The 16,013-nt window shown below is 40.8% G+C and overlaps 1 protein-coding gene across 3 annotated transcripts; it reads left to right on the top strand.

Moving 5' to 3' along the window:
• The first annotated feature begins 3,299 nt into the window (after nucleotides 1–3,299).
• On the top strand, nucleotides 3,300–15,399 carry SCOC (short coiled-coil protein). Of its 3 annotated transcripts, XM_061584914.1 has the most exons (5): nucleotides 3,306–3,465; nucleotides 4,275–4,425; nucleotides 4,614–4,685; nucleotides 4,770–4,853; nucleotides 12,369–15,399. In XM_061584914.1, the coding sequence occupies exons 3-5, from the start codon at nucleotides 4,664–4,666 to the stop codon at nucleotides 12,509–12,511; spliced, it is 249 nt and encodes an 82-aa protein (XP_061440898.1). In that variant the 5' UTR covers nucleotides 3,306–3,465; nucleotides 4,275–4,425; nucleotides 4,614–4,663; the 3' UTR covers nucleotides 12,512–15,399. The 3 variants fall into 3 exon arrangements, with proteins under 3 accessions (XP_061440899.1, XP_061440898.1, XP_061440897.1); XM_061584913.1 differs by lacking the exon at nucleotides 4,275–4,425 and having other exon boundaries at nucleotides 3,307–3,465; XM_061584915.1 differs by lacking the exons at nucleotides 4,275–4,425; nucleotides 4,770–4,853 and having other exon boundaries at nucleotides 3,300–3,465.
• Nucleotides 15,400–16,013: the final 614 nt, after the last annotated feature.

Below are 16,013 nucleotides of genomic sequence, written 5' to 3'. Positions count from 1 at the left end.
TCCAGGTTCCTACTCAGCAGAATGAGGAGAAGGGCCCCAAACGCAGCATTTTAAGTAACTGAATTAATACACATTGCCATCTATAGAGGGAGACCCCATAAGACCACATAATCCAGAGCCCCAAACGATCTCAGTGCACCACTGGCAATGGCACCTCACTTGCAAAAGTGGTTTGCCATGTAGCAGAGGGGACAAGTGTTTTAAGCCCTCCTAGACATGTAGAACTTACCTAGCATATGATGTATGTGTGTTTTGGAATCTCACCAATTAATTTAGGACTGGATGTAAGCTATTATACAACTGTAGGATCTATAGTTTAACATGGGTCACTACTACATACTGGATACAATTGAAATTATTTACCAGGAAAATGCATTTGTGCCTCCCCTCTATATACAGTAGAGGTCTCCCTAGCTCTGTCTTTTTTGCAGTTTCTTAGTATATTTTCAACATGCCTCTTTCCATCCCAGTTAAAATTTAGGTCCTAAATGAAGGATGCCTATGGCAGAACAATATGCACCTTTAAAAAACAAAAATATATTTTTATTTATTTTATATTGTCCTGATAACCATCAGCACCTCTGGCATATATTTCTGGAATAAAAATGGATATATTTGCTAAACTATTGGTTTGGGGAGAGGAGTGTGGTTGAGTGTTGATTAGCTGGTTTGCTGAAACATCAGGGGTAGAAAACCTGCAACCCTCCAGATGTTGTTGGCCTCCAACTCCCATCAGCCCCAGCCAGCACGGCCAATAGTCAGGTATAGTGCATGTTCTAGTCCAACGACATCTGCAGGACAACAGGTTCCCCAGCCCTGCCATAAATGAAGCTTTTAAAATTAGCCTTAACTTCCTCTTTTTTCTTTGTTAAATATATATTAAAAAATTGCCCTTTGGCTTACACTGCAAAGATCTTTTGTGCTAACAATAGCCTTTTTCATGCCTTACAATGTAGAAGGTTCTATTGATATGCTGGTTGAGCCTCATAACATTCTTGCAGTACAATCTTATGCGTATTATTAAGAAATAAGTTCTGATGTGTTCAGTATGTGTTACTTACATGGAAATGTGCATGTATGACTAGTCTTGGCAGCTGCTATTACGACTGTGTTATTGTTTGGGAATGGAGATGCTGGGTTGTAAAATCCCATCCATTTGGGGTTTTAGAGCACACATGAGCAGATGGACCTAACAAAAAGTCATATTTTTATGGTAATCGTGACGACATTTTGTCTAGGAAGACCTGCCCTCTCTTCACCACACAAAATACTTGCACCACTATTTAATATGAAAATGGAAAGTAAAGAGATGCCAGGGCTCCATATTCTCTAGAAGACACAACCTGTGACATGAATCTTTCCATTACCAGATGTGTAGGGTCTTAGATGCAGTTTTACAGTGGTGTCAGGAATGTATTGTTGCTGTGATGCTCTCTCTTATTTATTATTGCTTCACAACTTATAGGTCTGAACCCTGCCTCAAGTAATACTCTGAAACTGGCTTTCATAACTGATTAGATACAAGCCAATTTGCCAGATGGCAAGGGAGGGGGAGGAGTAAGAGAATAGATCTAATTTCCAAGACTTCACCCTGCCTATGGCAGTACAACAGAGGTGGGAAACCTCAGGCCTATGGTTAAATGTGGCCCTCCAGTCCTCTCTATCTGGCCCTTGGGACTCTCCCCAGGCCACACCTTTCACCAGTCCTACTTCACATGCTCCTTGGGTGTTTTTGCCTGACTGGAACGTGCCCTTAAACAATTATAATGCCCCTTGGTTGCCTACTGGAGGACAGAGAGGGGTGTGTGAGTGCATGTAGAAACTAGCCTACTATACAAAGACAAAATTTGCATTTGTTTCTTTGTCCACTTTTGCCTCTGGCCCCACCCACCATTGGCATGTGGCCTCTGGAAGGTTGCCAAGATGGCATTCTTTCAGATATTTGGGGCCCAAGTTGTTTAGGGCTTTAAATGCTAGAGTAAGCAGAGGAAGAGAAGCAGGGCCATTCAGTTATTTCCACTGAAGCCAGCTGCTTTTGGCTTTCTCACAACTATCACCTAGCAGCAGCTTCCTGAACTGTTTCCATTCCAGATAGTCATTGTGACAAGTGTAACTTCTGAACTTCCTTTTTTTCCTCCCTCTCCACCTGTTTCTTTGTGTGTCACTCACCATCGTATCCACTTTGATCCTCAGAGTGCTCCAAACCTTGGGGATAGAAGGAAGGAACAAGCGTTGCTTCTCCTGGCTGTAAACTGGTTTGTCAGGACAAGGAATGCATGGTATCTCTGATGCATTGTCTCCCTCTTCTCTAGCCTGCTCCTGTGTTGTTTCTTGCCAAACTTCCTCCGAAGCACCACTGCATTCAATTGGCCTTATACCCAGGTCTGTATGTAGGATTACAGCCTTGTATATGCATCAACCTCACCATGTTGTTGTGACGATAAAAGGTGAAGACAAGCATATTGAAGAAAGGGTGGAAAATAAATGTGAGTGCCAATGTGGTGTTGTGGTCAGTGCTGGACTAAGATCTGGGAGACCAGGGTTCAAATCCCCCCTCAGCCACTGGGTGACCTTGGGTCAGTCACCGTCTCTGTCTCAGTCTAACCTGAGGGTTGTAGTAAAGATAAAATGAAGGAGAAGAACCAGGTACACCACCTTCAGCTCGCTGGCGGAAAGGTGGTATATAAATGTAATAATAAATAGAAATAAGGATGTTCGCACGGCAGTAGAAACTTTCCTCGTTTTCCTATGTCCGTGTAGACTGCAAAATGCTGACACGTTTCCATATCTTAAATTTATCTCTGCAAGGAAGCAGACCGGTTTTTGACAGTACTCACTTCAGTGCGGAGTACCAGCACCTCTTTTTTTCTTCCTATGCCAGCCATTTTGTGCTAGCACCCACGGCACTTTTATCAAGATAAAATACCGGCACCTCATTTTTTTTAAACCAAAAAAGCACTGCAGGGATGTACTATACTGAAGGTACTTCCGAAGTAACCCTAGGAAAGCCTTTTAGGATAACCAGGGTGGTTTGAGAATTGCTCTGCAGCGGCTACTACTCTGCCGTCTAAAAACTAAAGCTTTACATCAGGTCCACGACTCCTGGTGAGAGGGAATAGAGACGAAGACTGTCCGCACTCTCTGCCTGTCTTGTTTACTGCTCCTCCTCCACCTCGCAGAAGCAAGCCCCACAGCCAGTGGAATGCCTAGGGAAGTGTCGGCTGATCTGCCTCTTCGCTTATTGGCTGCTTCGTGAAGCGCTGTCGTGCTTTCTTTGCCCTGATTTGGTGGTTCGTTGAGACGTTTCTTCCTAAGCTCCCCCTCTTTCCCGCCCCACCGGTTGTTTTCATGGAGCAAAGCGCGTGCGCTGCCGGTTGGGCAGGAAGGAAGCTGCGCAGGCGTATTGGCTGCTTTTGAACTAGACGAGCGCTGGGGTCCGAGGGTAACCTGGGCAGGTGGGAAGAGGTGAGTAAGCGCGCACACGCCACGCAGGGGAAGGGTCGGGCGCACGCTTCCCTTGCCTGGGGACCTATGCGAGAGCCGGGACCCTGCTTGCTAGTGGGAGGGGAGGCGACCGGTGTGTGGATGGGCTGGCTGGGGGAGGGTTTCCTCCTTCAGACCGCTTTCAGGATGCAACCTCTAATCTGGTTTTTAGAGGTGTTGGTGTTGGAGACGCTTTTTTTCTTGGGGTACTCAAAAGAAACCTCTGCAGGGATGGGTTCTCCGCCTTTCTAGTAGTAGTGATAATTGCTTCGTAATGACGTTTTGTGAATGGAATGAAAATGAACGAGTGTCTCACGTACCAGGCTTGCATATTAGAGACCCAACATTCCCTGACGTTTATAACCGTCTTCCGTTGCTTGTGGAGTCTTTTTGAACCCTTGTACGTTTAAGGACGGATCTCCTCCTCCTCCTCCTCTCTACCTGACAGGCAATAGGGAATGCAGAAATATATTAAAATAATGAGTATTTTTGAAGATGGGAATGTGAAATGTCATGGTACTATATTGATGTTATGAGTAATGTAATGTAATTATAGATAACAAAAAAATACATTACATCAATGGTGTTGGTCTCCCAGAGCACTCCTTGAAATCATGTAACAAGCTTAAAATGGGACAAAAAAAGTACTTGTTTTTCACTCACCTGGTCATTAATATTTGTAACTCCCTGCTGCTGGCTGTAGCATTATTTGGTTGGGAGGCTAAAGATGGAAGTCAAGAGTATTTGTTTATTTGCTTAATAAAATATTTTTACACTGCCTTTTGTTTCAGAGAAATACTAACGTGGTTTACAGAACAATAAAGGATCAACATATAACAATAAAAACTATCAATAAAATAACAGTAACACATCAGTATCAGTCACAGTAGCCAGAGATGCCAGGAGCCTGTATTAATAGTCAGAAAAAGCTTCGGTGAGGAGGTATGTTTTCAGTTATTGGCAAAAACAACCAGTGGTTGAGCCCACCTGATAGTTGTTAACAAAGATACTCAAAAACATATTACCTTGCAGAGTATGTCCCAAGAAGGTTGAAATAGGTTAGTGGGCAGTGACCATTCTGGTTCTGCATTTGTGCATACCATTGATACAATTTTCTCTTCTTTAAGCAGAACACATCTCTGAAGTTCAGGATTCACAAGTGGATTGGATCTGTTCAACGATGATGAATGCAGATATGGATGGTACAACACATTTTTAAAGCTTTCTATTTTCACTCTTGTGCTTTGTAGTACTTGGCTATACTAAAGAATTGTTTTTTCTAACAGCTGTTGAGGCTGAAAATCAGGTGGAATTGGAAGAAAAAACACGACTTATTAATCAAGTTTTGGAACTGCAGCATACACTTGAAGGTTTGTTTCTTAACTCAGAAGGTTAATTTATCTACATGCAAAATTACTTTAAAGATAAAAACTTCTTTTTAATACAGGCTGCAGTCCTAAACAGGATACATATAGTGCCTTCAAAAAAAATTTGCACCCTGTCTTGATTTTCTGCGTTGTTGCAAATTTTTGGCACTGAATGTTGTCAGATCTGGAACCAAAACCTAATATTAGACAAAAGGGAACCTGAGTGAACAAACACAAAATGTTGATACTTATTTCATTTATTTATTAAAGAAAATTAAGCAACACCCAATGTCCCCGTGTGAAAAAATAATTGCCCCTTTAGACTCAAACCTAGTTATGCCACTTTTAGCAGCAATAACTGCAACCAAATGCTTCCTTTAGTTCCTGATCAGTCTCTCACAGTGCTGTGGTGGACTTTTGGCCCACTCCTCCTTGCAGCACTGCTTTAAAAAAATAAAATAAAATACTCAGTGACATTTGTGGGTTTTTGAGCATGAACTGCTCCTTGCAGGTCCTGCAACAACATCACAATGGGGTTTAGGTCTGGACTTTGACTAGGCCATTCCAAAACTTTAAATTTCTTGTTCCTCAACCATTCTGATGTAGACTTGTTTGTGTGTTTCGGATCATTGTCTTGCTGCATGACCCAGCTGCACTTCAGCTTCAGTTGGCTGACGGATGGCCTGACATTTGCCTGTAGAATTCTCTGAGACAAAGCAGTATTCGTAGTTCCTTCAATGATGGCAAGTCGTCCTGGTCCTGATGCAGCAAAGCATCCATGACTCTGCCACCACTATGCTTGACTGTTGGTATGAGGTTCTTCATGTGGAATGCAGTGTTTGGTTTTCGCCAGACATAACGGCCCATGTCGCCCAAAACGTCCCATCTTTGACTCATCTGTCCATAGAACATTATTTCAGAACTCTTGAGGAACATCCAGGTGCTTTTTGCAAACTCTAGACGAGCATTCATGTTTTTCTTAGTGAGCAGTGGTTTACGCCTTGCTACTCTACCATGAATCTCATGTTTGCACAGTGTCTTTCTGATGGTGGAGTCATGAACACTGACCTTGGCTGAGGTGAGAGAGGCCTGCAGATCCCTGGATGTTGTTCTGGGGTCCTTCGTAACTTCCTGGATGATTTTACACCTTGGTGTTGGAGGGATTTTGGCAGGACAGCCACTCCTGCTGTCCCAAACCTTCTCCGTTTGGTCAATATGGCTCTGATTGTGGTTCGGTGGGGCCCCAGAGCCTTAGAAATGGCTTTGTAACCCTTTCCAGACTGATATACATCAACAACTATTTTCCAGAGATGTTTAGGAATTTCTTTTGATCATGGCATGGTGAGGCTTTGGAACCTGTGTGCTGGCAACTTTAATCTGATGGCAAGGGCCAAAGTTAGGAGGAAAAATAAAGTGTCTAGCATCCACAAAATGCAAGAAAAAGAGGTAAAAAACCAGAATGCTGAAAAGGTATTTATTATGTACAAAAGTACTATTAAAAATATATGCCAATTTTTTTTAGAAAATAATAGAAAAAGCTTAGGAAATGCTCTGTAGAAGCTCAAAGCCCAACGCGTTTCAGCTTGTGCAACCAAGCCTTCATCAGGGGACACATTGATTTTTCATCAAAATACTGTAGCCAGCTCTTACTAACAGTTTTGTAACTCATTAGGTTGAGTTAATAGGGGGCAATTTTTGACACGGGCATTGGACGTTGCCTAACTTTCTTTAATAAATAAATGAAATAATTATCAAAAATTTGTGTTTGTTCATTCAGCTTCCCTTTTCTCTACTATTATATTTTGGTTCAATATCTGGTAACGTTTGGTGCCAAAAATGTGCAACAATGCAGAAAATCAGACGGGGCAAATACTTTTTCACGGCGCTGTAGGTGTGTTTGCAAATTTTGGTTAATCTACTGTTGGAGGCAAAATGTTTCTGAGCACCACTTGTTGGAAGCCGAGGGGGCAGAAGTGGCAGGGGAGAGTACTCTCATGCTCATGTCCTGCTCTTGGCTTCCTGTAGGCATCCTGTTGGCCACTGTGAGAACAGGATGTTGGGTTAGAGCTGTGTCCAGCAGGCTCTTCTTTTGACATAAAAGCAAGCAAGAAGTTCAGGATTTTGGCTGTGGTTGCTGTACAGAAAGTGCATTAATTACACGTTCCACTGCTTTTAAGGTACATGGAGCAACATACTGTACTGGAGTATGTCTGTTGTCTAATCCAGTGTTAAAGGATGACTTGTGGTTGAGGCCTGAGGATGACTATGTTCCAACTCCACTGTCGGAGGCAGTATGCCTCTGAATGCCAATTGCTTGAAATCGCAATTGGGGAGAGTACACCCATTGAAACTAATGGGCCTAGGTTGTTGTTGTTATGTGCCTCCAAGTCATCTACGACTTATGGCGACCCTATGAATCAGTTACCTCCAAGAGCATCTGTCATGAACCACCCTGTTCAGATCTTGCAAGTTCAGGTCTGTGGCTTCCTTTATGGAATCAATCCATCTCTTGTTTGGTCTTCCTTTTTCTACTCCCTTCTGTTTTTCCCAGCATTATTATCTTTTCTAATGAATCATGTCTTCGCATGATGTGTCCAAAGTATGATAACCTCAGTTTCATCATTTTAGCTTCTAGTGACAGTTCTGGTTTAATTTGTTCTAACACCCAGTTATTGGTCTTTTTCGCAGTCCATGGTATCTGCTCTCCTCCAACACCACATTTCAAATGAGTTGATTTTTCTCTTATCAGCCCTTTTCACTGTCCAACTTTCACATCCATACATAGAGATCAGAAATACCATGGTCTGAATGATCCTGACTTGAGTGTTCAGTGATACATTTTTACCTTTGAGGACCTTTTCTAGTTCTCTCACAGCTGCCCTCCCCAGTCCTAGCCTTCTTCTGATTTCTTGACTATTGTCTCCATTTTGGTTAATGACTGTGCCAAGATATTGATAATCCTTTACAAGTTCAGTGTTCTCATTGTCAGCTTCAAAGTTACACAAATCTTCTGTTGTCATTACTTTAGTCTTTTTGACGTTCAGCTGTAGTTCTGCTTTTGTGCTTTCCTCTTTAACTTTCATCAGCATTCATTTAAAATCACTACTGGTTTCTGCTAGTAGTATGGTATTGTCTGCATATCTTAAATTATTGATATTTCTCCCTCCAAGTTTCACACCTTCATCTTGGTCCAATCCTGCTTTCCGTATGATATGTTCTGCATATAGATTAAATAAATAGGGTGATAAAATACACCACCCTTTCTGATAGGGAACCAGTTGGTTTCTCCATATCCTGTCCTTACAGTAGCCTCTTGTCCAGAGTATAGGTTGCACATCAGGACAATCAGATGCTGTGGAACCCCCATTTCTTTTAAAGCATTCCACAGTTTTTCATGATCTACACAGTCAAAGGCTTTGCTGTAATCTATAAAGCACAGGGTGATTTTCTTCTGAAATTCCTTGGCCCGTTCCATTATCCAATGTATGTTTGCGATATGATCTCTGGTGCCTCTTCCCTTTCTAAATCCAGCTTGGACGTCTGGCATTTCTTGCTCCATATATGGTAAGGGCCTTTGTTGTAGAATCTTGAGCATTACTTTACTTGCATGGGATATTAAGGCAATAGTTTGGTAATTACTGCATTCTCTGGGATCCCCTTTCTTTGGAAGTGGGATATATATTGAACGCTTCCAGTCTGTGGGCCATTGTTTAGTTTTCCATATTTCTTGACAATTTTTTGTCAAAATTTGGACAGATTCAGTCTCAGTAGCTTGTAGCAACTCTATTGGTATGCCATCTATTCCTGGTGATTTGTTTCTTCCAAGAATTTTAAGAGCAGCTTCCACCTCACATTCTAAAATTTCTGGTTCTTCATCATATGGTTCCTCCGTGAATGAATCTGTCATCCTGTCATCTTTTTTATAGAGTTCTTCAGTGTATTGCTTCCATCTTCCTTTTATTTCATCTCGGTCAGTCAGTGTGTTCCCCTGTTGATTATTCAACATCCCTACTCGTGGTTTAAATTTCCCTTTCATTTCTCCAATCTTTTGGAATAGGGCTCTTGTTCTTCCCATTTTGTTGTCCTTTTCTATTTCTATACAGTAACTATTGTAATAGTTCTTTGTCCCTACGTACTAGTCGTTGTTTAGTTGCATTTAGGGTTCTGACCGTGTTTCTATCTCCTTTTGCTTTTGCTTTCCTTCTCTCTTTAACCATTTTAAGAGTTTCTTCAGTCATCCATTGAGATCTTTCTCTCTTTTTAACTAGAGGTATTGTCTTTTTGCATTCTTCCCTGATAATGTCCCTGACTTCAGTCCATAGTTCTTCTGGTTCTCTGTCCACTAAGTTTAAAGCCTCAAACTTGTTCCTTATTTGATCTTTATATGCTTCTGGGATGTTATTTAAATTGTATTTGGGCATTATGATTGCTTTGTTGGTCTTCTTTAGCTTTACTCTGATTTTCGATACGACCAGTTCATGATCCGTACCGCAGTCTGCTCCTGGTCTTGTTTTTGCAGAAAGTATGGAACTTCTCCATCTTCTGCTACCATTAATATAATCAATTTGATTCCTATATTGACCATTTGGTGATGTCCATGTGTACAGTCGTCTTTTCGGTTGCTCAAAAAATGTGTTCGCAAGAAACAAATTATTGGCTTCACAGAATTCATTAAGTCTTTCTCCTGCTTCATTTCTGTCTCCTAGGCCCCATTTCCCCACAATTCCTAATTATTTTCTGTTCCCTACTTTTGCATTCCAATCCCCCATGATTATCAGCACATCTTGTTTTTGTGTGTGATCAATTTCTTTCTGTACTTCTGCGTAAAATCTCGCCAATTTCTCTTCTTCTGCATTTGCCATTGGAGCATAGACTTGGATAATGGTTATGTTGATAGGTTTCCCGTTTAATCTCATTGATATAACTTGCTCAGACCTTGCGTTGTAGTTCCTAATTGCTTTTGCTACATCACTTCTCACTATTAAAGCAACTCCATTTCTTCTTAATTTCTCATTTCCTGCATAAAATATATTGTAGTTGCCTGATTGAAAATGTCCCATTCCCGTCTGTTTTAGTTCACTCACACCAAGTATTGTAATGTTCATACGCTCCATTTCTTGCTTGACAATTTCTAATTTTCCCTGGTTCGTGCTTCTCACATTCCATGTTCCTATTGTGTGCATCATACAACTCCGGACTCTCCTTTCGCATCTGTGCGCATCAGCCTCTAGGCTTTGACCCAGCTGCGTCCTTAGTCACAGCGCTACTTGTACTTGTCCTTTGTTCTTCCCCAGTAGCTCGGTGAGTGCCTTCTGACCTGGGGGTCTCATCTTCCAGCACTATCTCGTGTTGCATTTTGGATACTCTGTTCATAGGGTTTTCGTGTTAAGAGATATTCCGAGGTAGTTTACCATTGCCTTCCTCTGAGTTTGGATGCATCTTAGGCCTAGGTTAGGCATGTCCATTAATTTCAGTGGGTTTACTCTGAGTAGGACTAGCATTGGATACAGCTGTTGGAACTCCAGGATTATTCCAACTACTTGCTGTTCACAATTATACCCTTTCTAGAAAAGATGCTGAAGCAGGTGGCTGCTGTGCAAGTTCAGATTCTTTTGAGTGATACTGATTTATCTGAACTCATTTCAGTTCATTCTCTGTCTTGGTTTGAAATACAGTTGGACAGTGTGATCCTGCTAATTCTTCTGGATCTTTTAGCAGCTTTTCATAACACCAACCATGATCTCTTTCTGGAGCAACTGCCTAAATGGGGGATTGAAGGCAATGTGCTCCAGCAATTGCGGTCCTAGCTTGTAGTGTATGGCTCTTTCCAGAAGTTGATGCTGTGGGACGTTTTGCTGGCCCATGTCATTTATAATATGGTGTGCCTTAGGGTTCTATATTTTGTTCAGCATCTACTTGAAGCTGTTGAGTGAGGTCATCTGGGGTTTTAAAGTGCAGTGACAGCAGTAGGCTGATGTTGCTCAACTCTGTTTCTTGTTTTCATCAAATTCAGATGAAGCTGTGGAGGTGCTGAATCTGTGTCTGGGATGGCTAGATGAGGGCCATTCCTGATCAGCTGGAGGTGCTGTTGATAGATGGGTTCAGCTATGTCAGGAGATGGTGCCCAACTTGTTTTGGACCAGGTTTGTACCTGGGGATGTTATTATATCCAGCCCTTGTATTTGATGCCTGATTGGCTTCTGAGATATGAAGTGCCTTTCATCTATACTAATACCCATCCACTAACACTGATATGCTGGCTACAGCCTTTCCTTGACTGAAATAGCTTGGCCAATGTTATTCATGCTCTCATAAAGTTCCATTTAGATAAATGCAATGTGTGTGGTGGTTTCCAATAGAAAAGGGTGTGAGACGGGTGTATTTTATCACCCTATTTGTTTAATCTGTACACAGAACATATCATACGGAAAGCAGGATTGGATCAAGATGAAGGAGGTGTGAAAATTGGAGGGAGAAACATCTTCTGAATACCAGAGTCAGGATCATTCAGACCATGGTATTCCCAATCTCTATGTATGGATGTGAAAGTTGGACAGTGAAAAAGGCGGATAAGAGAAAAATCAACTCATTTGAAATGTGGTGCTGGAGGAGAGCTTTGCGCATACCATGGACTGCGAAAAAGACAAATAGTTGGGTGTTAGAACAAATTAAACCAGAACTACCATTAAAAGCTAAAATGATGAAACTGAGGTTATCATACTTTGGACACATCATGAGAAGACCTGATTCACTAGAAAAGACAATAATGCTGGGAAAAATAGAAGGGAGTAGAAAAAGGAAGACCAAACAAGAGATGGATTGATTCCATAAAGGAAGCCGCAGACCTGAACTTACAAGATCTGAACAGAGTGGTTCATGACAGATGCTCTTGGAGGTAACTGATTCATAGGGTCGCCATAAGTCGTAATCGACTTGCAGGCACATAAGAACAACAATGTATGTGGCTGGCCTTGAACACAGTTTGGAAACTGCAGTACAAAATATGGCAGCTCTTCTACTAATAGGTACAGAGAGTATAGAACATATCTTGCTGGGCTTAAAAGCAGTGCATTGGCTTCTGGTCCATTTCCACATCAATTCAAGGTGTTTGTCTTAACCTTTAGCCCAAAATGTGTTGAGACCATGGTACTTTAAGGATCATCTTCTCCCAGACAAATCTGTCCTGCTACTAAGATCGTCCTCACAGGCCCTTCTCCAGTTCTCCTCCCACCCCACCTTAAGAAATGAGGCAGGTAATGACCCATGATAGGACTGTTTCATCTTGTGGCATCTTGATTCTGGAATATTCTCCCCAGGAGGGCTTGCCTGGGGCAGAGCCTGGTATCTTTTTTTGACACTGTTACTGTGTGTGTTAAGAACAATGTCTTGGACACATTGGATAAACTTTTACTATCCAGATGTCTTCATACATGTGACTATTTTTACCATTTGGTTAAAACTCGGAGTAGATTTTGTAATTTGTTTCAAAAATTCAACTGCCTCATGTTGTCCTTCCAGATCTGTCTGCAAGAGTAGATGCTGTTAAAGAAGAAAACCTGAAATTGAAATCAGAAAATCAAGTTCTTGGACAATATATAGAAAATCTTATGTCTGCCTCTAGTGTTTTTCAGACTACTGACACAAAAAGCAAACGGAAGTAAGGCACTGATAACCAAACTCATATTGTATTGCTGCTGCTGCTTTTGTTTAATTTTTAAATTGCTTAAGGCTACATGACTTAACTTAGTTTGTAGCATCATTGAATATTTGAAGATTTAATGGCAATTCTAGACAATTTAAAAGTTTTTAATGAACACCTGGACAGTGCCAGTCTGTAGCGTTAGCTTTTAACTATGTTCAAAGGTAGTGTAGATGAAATATTTATTACCCAGTTTGAAGACAAGTGTTTTCAACTTGGCTTTTTTTGTTAATCATGTCATATGTTCCCAAGTACTTTAAATATCTAAGTTTTTATAGTACTATTCACTAGCATAGTAATACAGTGTTGTGTGGAGTGATGTAAAAATCCTTATTTGGAATGAGTTATTTGCATGACTTTCACTTGGTTCCAAAAAGTTTAACACTCCCCATCCCCCACCTCCTCACTAGGGAGTTCTACGTTCTATATTCAGATAAAAATGCAAAAAAGCTTAATTTTTTTAATACTTTGAAATTATTTCAAAGAATTGTAAAGGATTTTATAATATTACATGATTGCTTGCAGGACTGTAAAGGGGAGAAAAAGCACTGCAATGCCAGACAAAACTCTTTGGAAATGATAAATTAACTTTAAAAAACCCAGCAGCTGTGCTTTGAAATAATTGCACAGATGGGGAGCCACAGAGGAGCCCTCACTATGCTGTAGTCTTTTGAGCGTCCTTCCCTGTTTACAGAACAGCTAGTTGCATGGTCATTAGTGGTACAAGCTTAACAGAAGTAACCTTGTGAACAGTTGGTAGGTATTTAAGAGTTTTCACTAAACATGGATGCATATTTTTCTGTGTAATTCTCATCAACTGCTGCTAGCCTTTAGCGGAAACAGAAGTTTTGCCTTTCAGGATCAGAATGAAGTTAGGGTTTTCAAAGTATGAGACACACCTTTCAAATACTAAAGAAACATTAGCAGTTGTTGCAGAAGGGACCAAATGCCTCTGAACCTATCTGATATGGTCATTCAGTTTGTATAGGCTGAACAAGGCTTATGGGATACTGGCATGAGCAAGCAACTAAATTTCATCCACGTATGCATAGCTGCAGCTTCATCCCTTGAAATGCACATTGTGTGGACAAACTATGACATTTTCAGAGTTTTGATAAAAAGTGTTGGTGTGACCAGATATTTCAGGTTTACAGCTTAGATGGTTCAGCTGGTAAGGGACAGGACTATGTAGAATAAAATAGCTTCTAGTTGGGGCAGTTGTAGCCTTGTTTGGAATCTTCTTGCTGCTGCTTCCTTACTACTGTTTTAAGGGAGGACGATTTGATTTCTGTCCTAAGCAACAGGTCACTTTGCTACTTGTGAGTAGGCTGGTAAATTTCTGTTTGAGATTATATGCCCAGTAGAAGCTAGAGGTCATCACATATTTATCTTCAGTATTCATTGCTATGTAGCAAAAGCCATTGGGTGTCTTTGGATTCCAGCTGTCAGTATTATAAGTAATGGAATCTACCTGCAGTAGCAGAACTATTTGAGGCACTAGATCCTAGCTAAAACATCCCATTACTGGGCATACGTTAATAAATTTATGTTTTAATTTACATTTATCTATCTGGCATTGCAGGGATTTAGATAGTGTAAAAATACTCCTAAGGTGAGTGAAGTGCAGGATCAAGGCAAAATTTAAACAGACCAGTATGACCACTCCAGGGAAGTGGCTTTCTAACTTACCATTTACATATTGATTTGTTTGCCAAAGAACCTTTTTGTACATGTTTCACAGTACATGCTTGATGGGGCATACACAAGCCCAGTTTATACATTGTGTCAGTCACTCCATATGAATGGAGTGCACTATAAACCACCTGTGGCACTCCCATGTACCTGTGCTTCAGAGAAGCTTGTTTCACATTACTGCTTTTCTCATTGAGGAATTCCTGTGGCCATTAGAACATAGATTGAAACATACTGGTCTAGAGTCTTAACTATATTGTCAATTTGTCAGGTGACATGCACCTGGTGCTCCCAATCAGCCTTGAGGGTGCCAAGCTCTGCTAGTGAATTTAGAAATTGGGGTTAAGGGTAAACCAACTCCACTAATGCAGAGCTCCTTCATTTCAGCTGAGTTTGTAATGGCTCTATAGGAACCTTCTAGTTGGACTTCCTTCCTCCCCTCCCCCGCTTCCAACGCCTTACTCAGGTGGATGGAATATAGAAGGTGGCAAGAAAAAAACCTAAGGGTTTTTTGTTACTTTCAGCGATGAAAGCTCCCTTAGTCTCTGTTGCAAGCAGACATTCTAGACAATGTACTTTTTCTTGCTGTTGAACCATGGAGAATTAACTCAAGTTTTTGTCCCTACCTCACAATTTCTTGCAATTCAGAATTAAGTCTGGGAGGAGATGGGATTTAGAGAGATAGGAAAACTGGTGTATGAGTGAGCTGGCCCCCAATGTAGGACAGGTCAGGAAATCAGTAACATGGTCAAATGACTAGAAATTTGATCCCCCCTCCCGGAGCTTTGATTAACTTTAGGGTGGGTATGGGACACAGACTTTTTTCAGGATTACTTGACAAGAGGATGGGGCTTAGACATCACTATTACCTGCCTGTCCAATAGCAGCTGAGGTTAGCTGGGATTATTTAGTACACAAGCAAGAGATACACCCACCAATCTTTTTGTAGAAACTTCTTCCCACACTTCATCATTGAACCATGCAACTAGCGTTTGAGAAGGTGCCATCTTATGATTGGGCAGAAGATTGTTGATATAATACTGAATTTTGGTGTCCTAGATAGGTGTTACTGTGAAGAATTGTACTACTGTGGCCTTTGTTCAGCTAACATTTGTGCTGTACTTTGGAACTTAAATAAAAGCTTTCAAGTTTCTCTCATTTGGTCTGTTAACTAGAATCTTTTAAAATGTTTTACTGGTTACAGCATCAGTTGTAAAGTAGAAGTATGCTACAAGCTTGTCCTTTCTTTGCAGTTAGTAGTTTGCATTAAGTAGGCTGCTGTAAGGAATTGCAGAGCCAAAAAGCAAATCCTTCTGTCCTTTTCATGCCTATTCTTATTTTCTCCTGACATTTGCCTTCTTCAACCTACTTTATATTTTGCAGTCACAAAGGACCCCTTTAAAGTGTTTAATGGCTTACCACTAGAGTATGTATAAGCCAGTTCATATTCTTAATATGGAATATCCCATTGTGATTTGAAAATGGTAGTGACCATTGCTGCCATTCTACATTGAAAGAATGAATGTATTCTCCAAGTAGAATTACACTTACCTAACACAGCATTTTAATAAATAATAATAAATTTTATTTTTGAGTCGCCTATCTGTCCTAGTTAACGGACACTCTAGGCGACGTACAATAATATAAAACACAGCAGACATATCAAACAACCATAAAAACATCTAAAATCAGCCTTCAAATCGTACATAAAACTTAAACTAAACTGGAAGGATAATTGAAAGAGAGAGCTCTTTCCTACGAGGGCCTCCTAT

This window comes from Rhineura floridana, chromosome 9 (assembly GCF_030035675.1).
Source record: "Rhineura floridana isolate rRhiFlo1 chromosome 9, rRhiFlo1.hap2, whole genome shotgun sequence".
NCBI lineage: Eukaryota > Metazoa > Chordata > Lepidosauria > Squamata > Rhineuridae > Rhineura > Rhineura floridana.
Note: the sequence above shows the minus strand (reverse complement) of the source record. Positions and strands in the feature narration are given on the sequence as shown.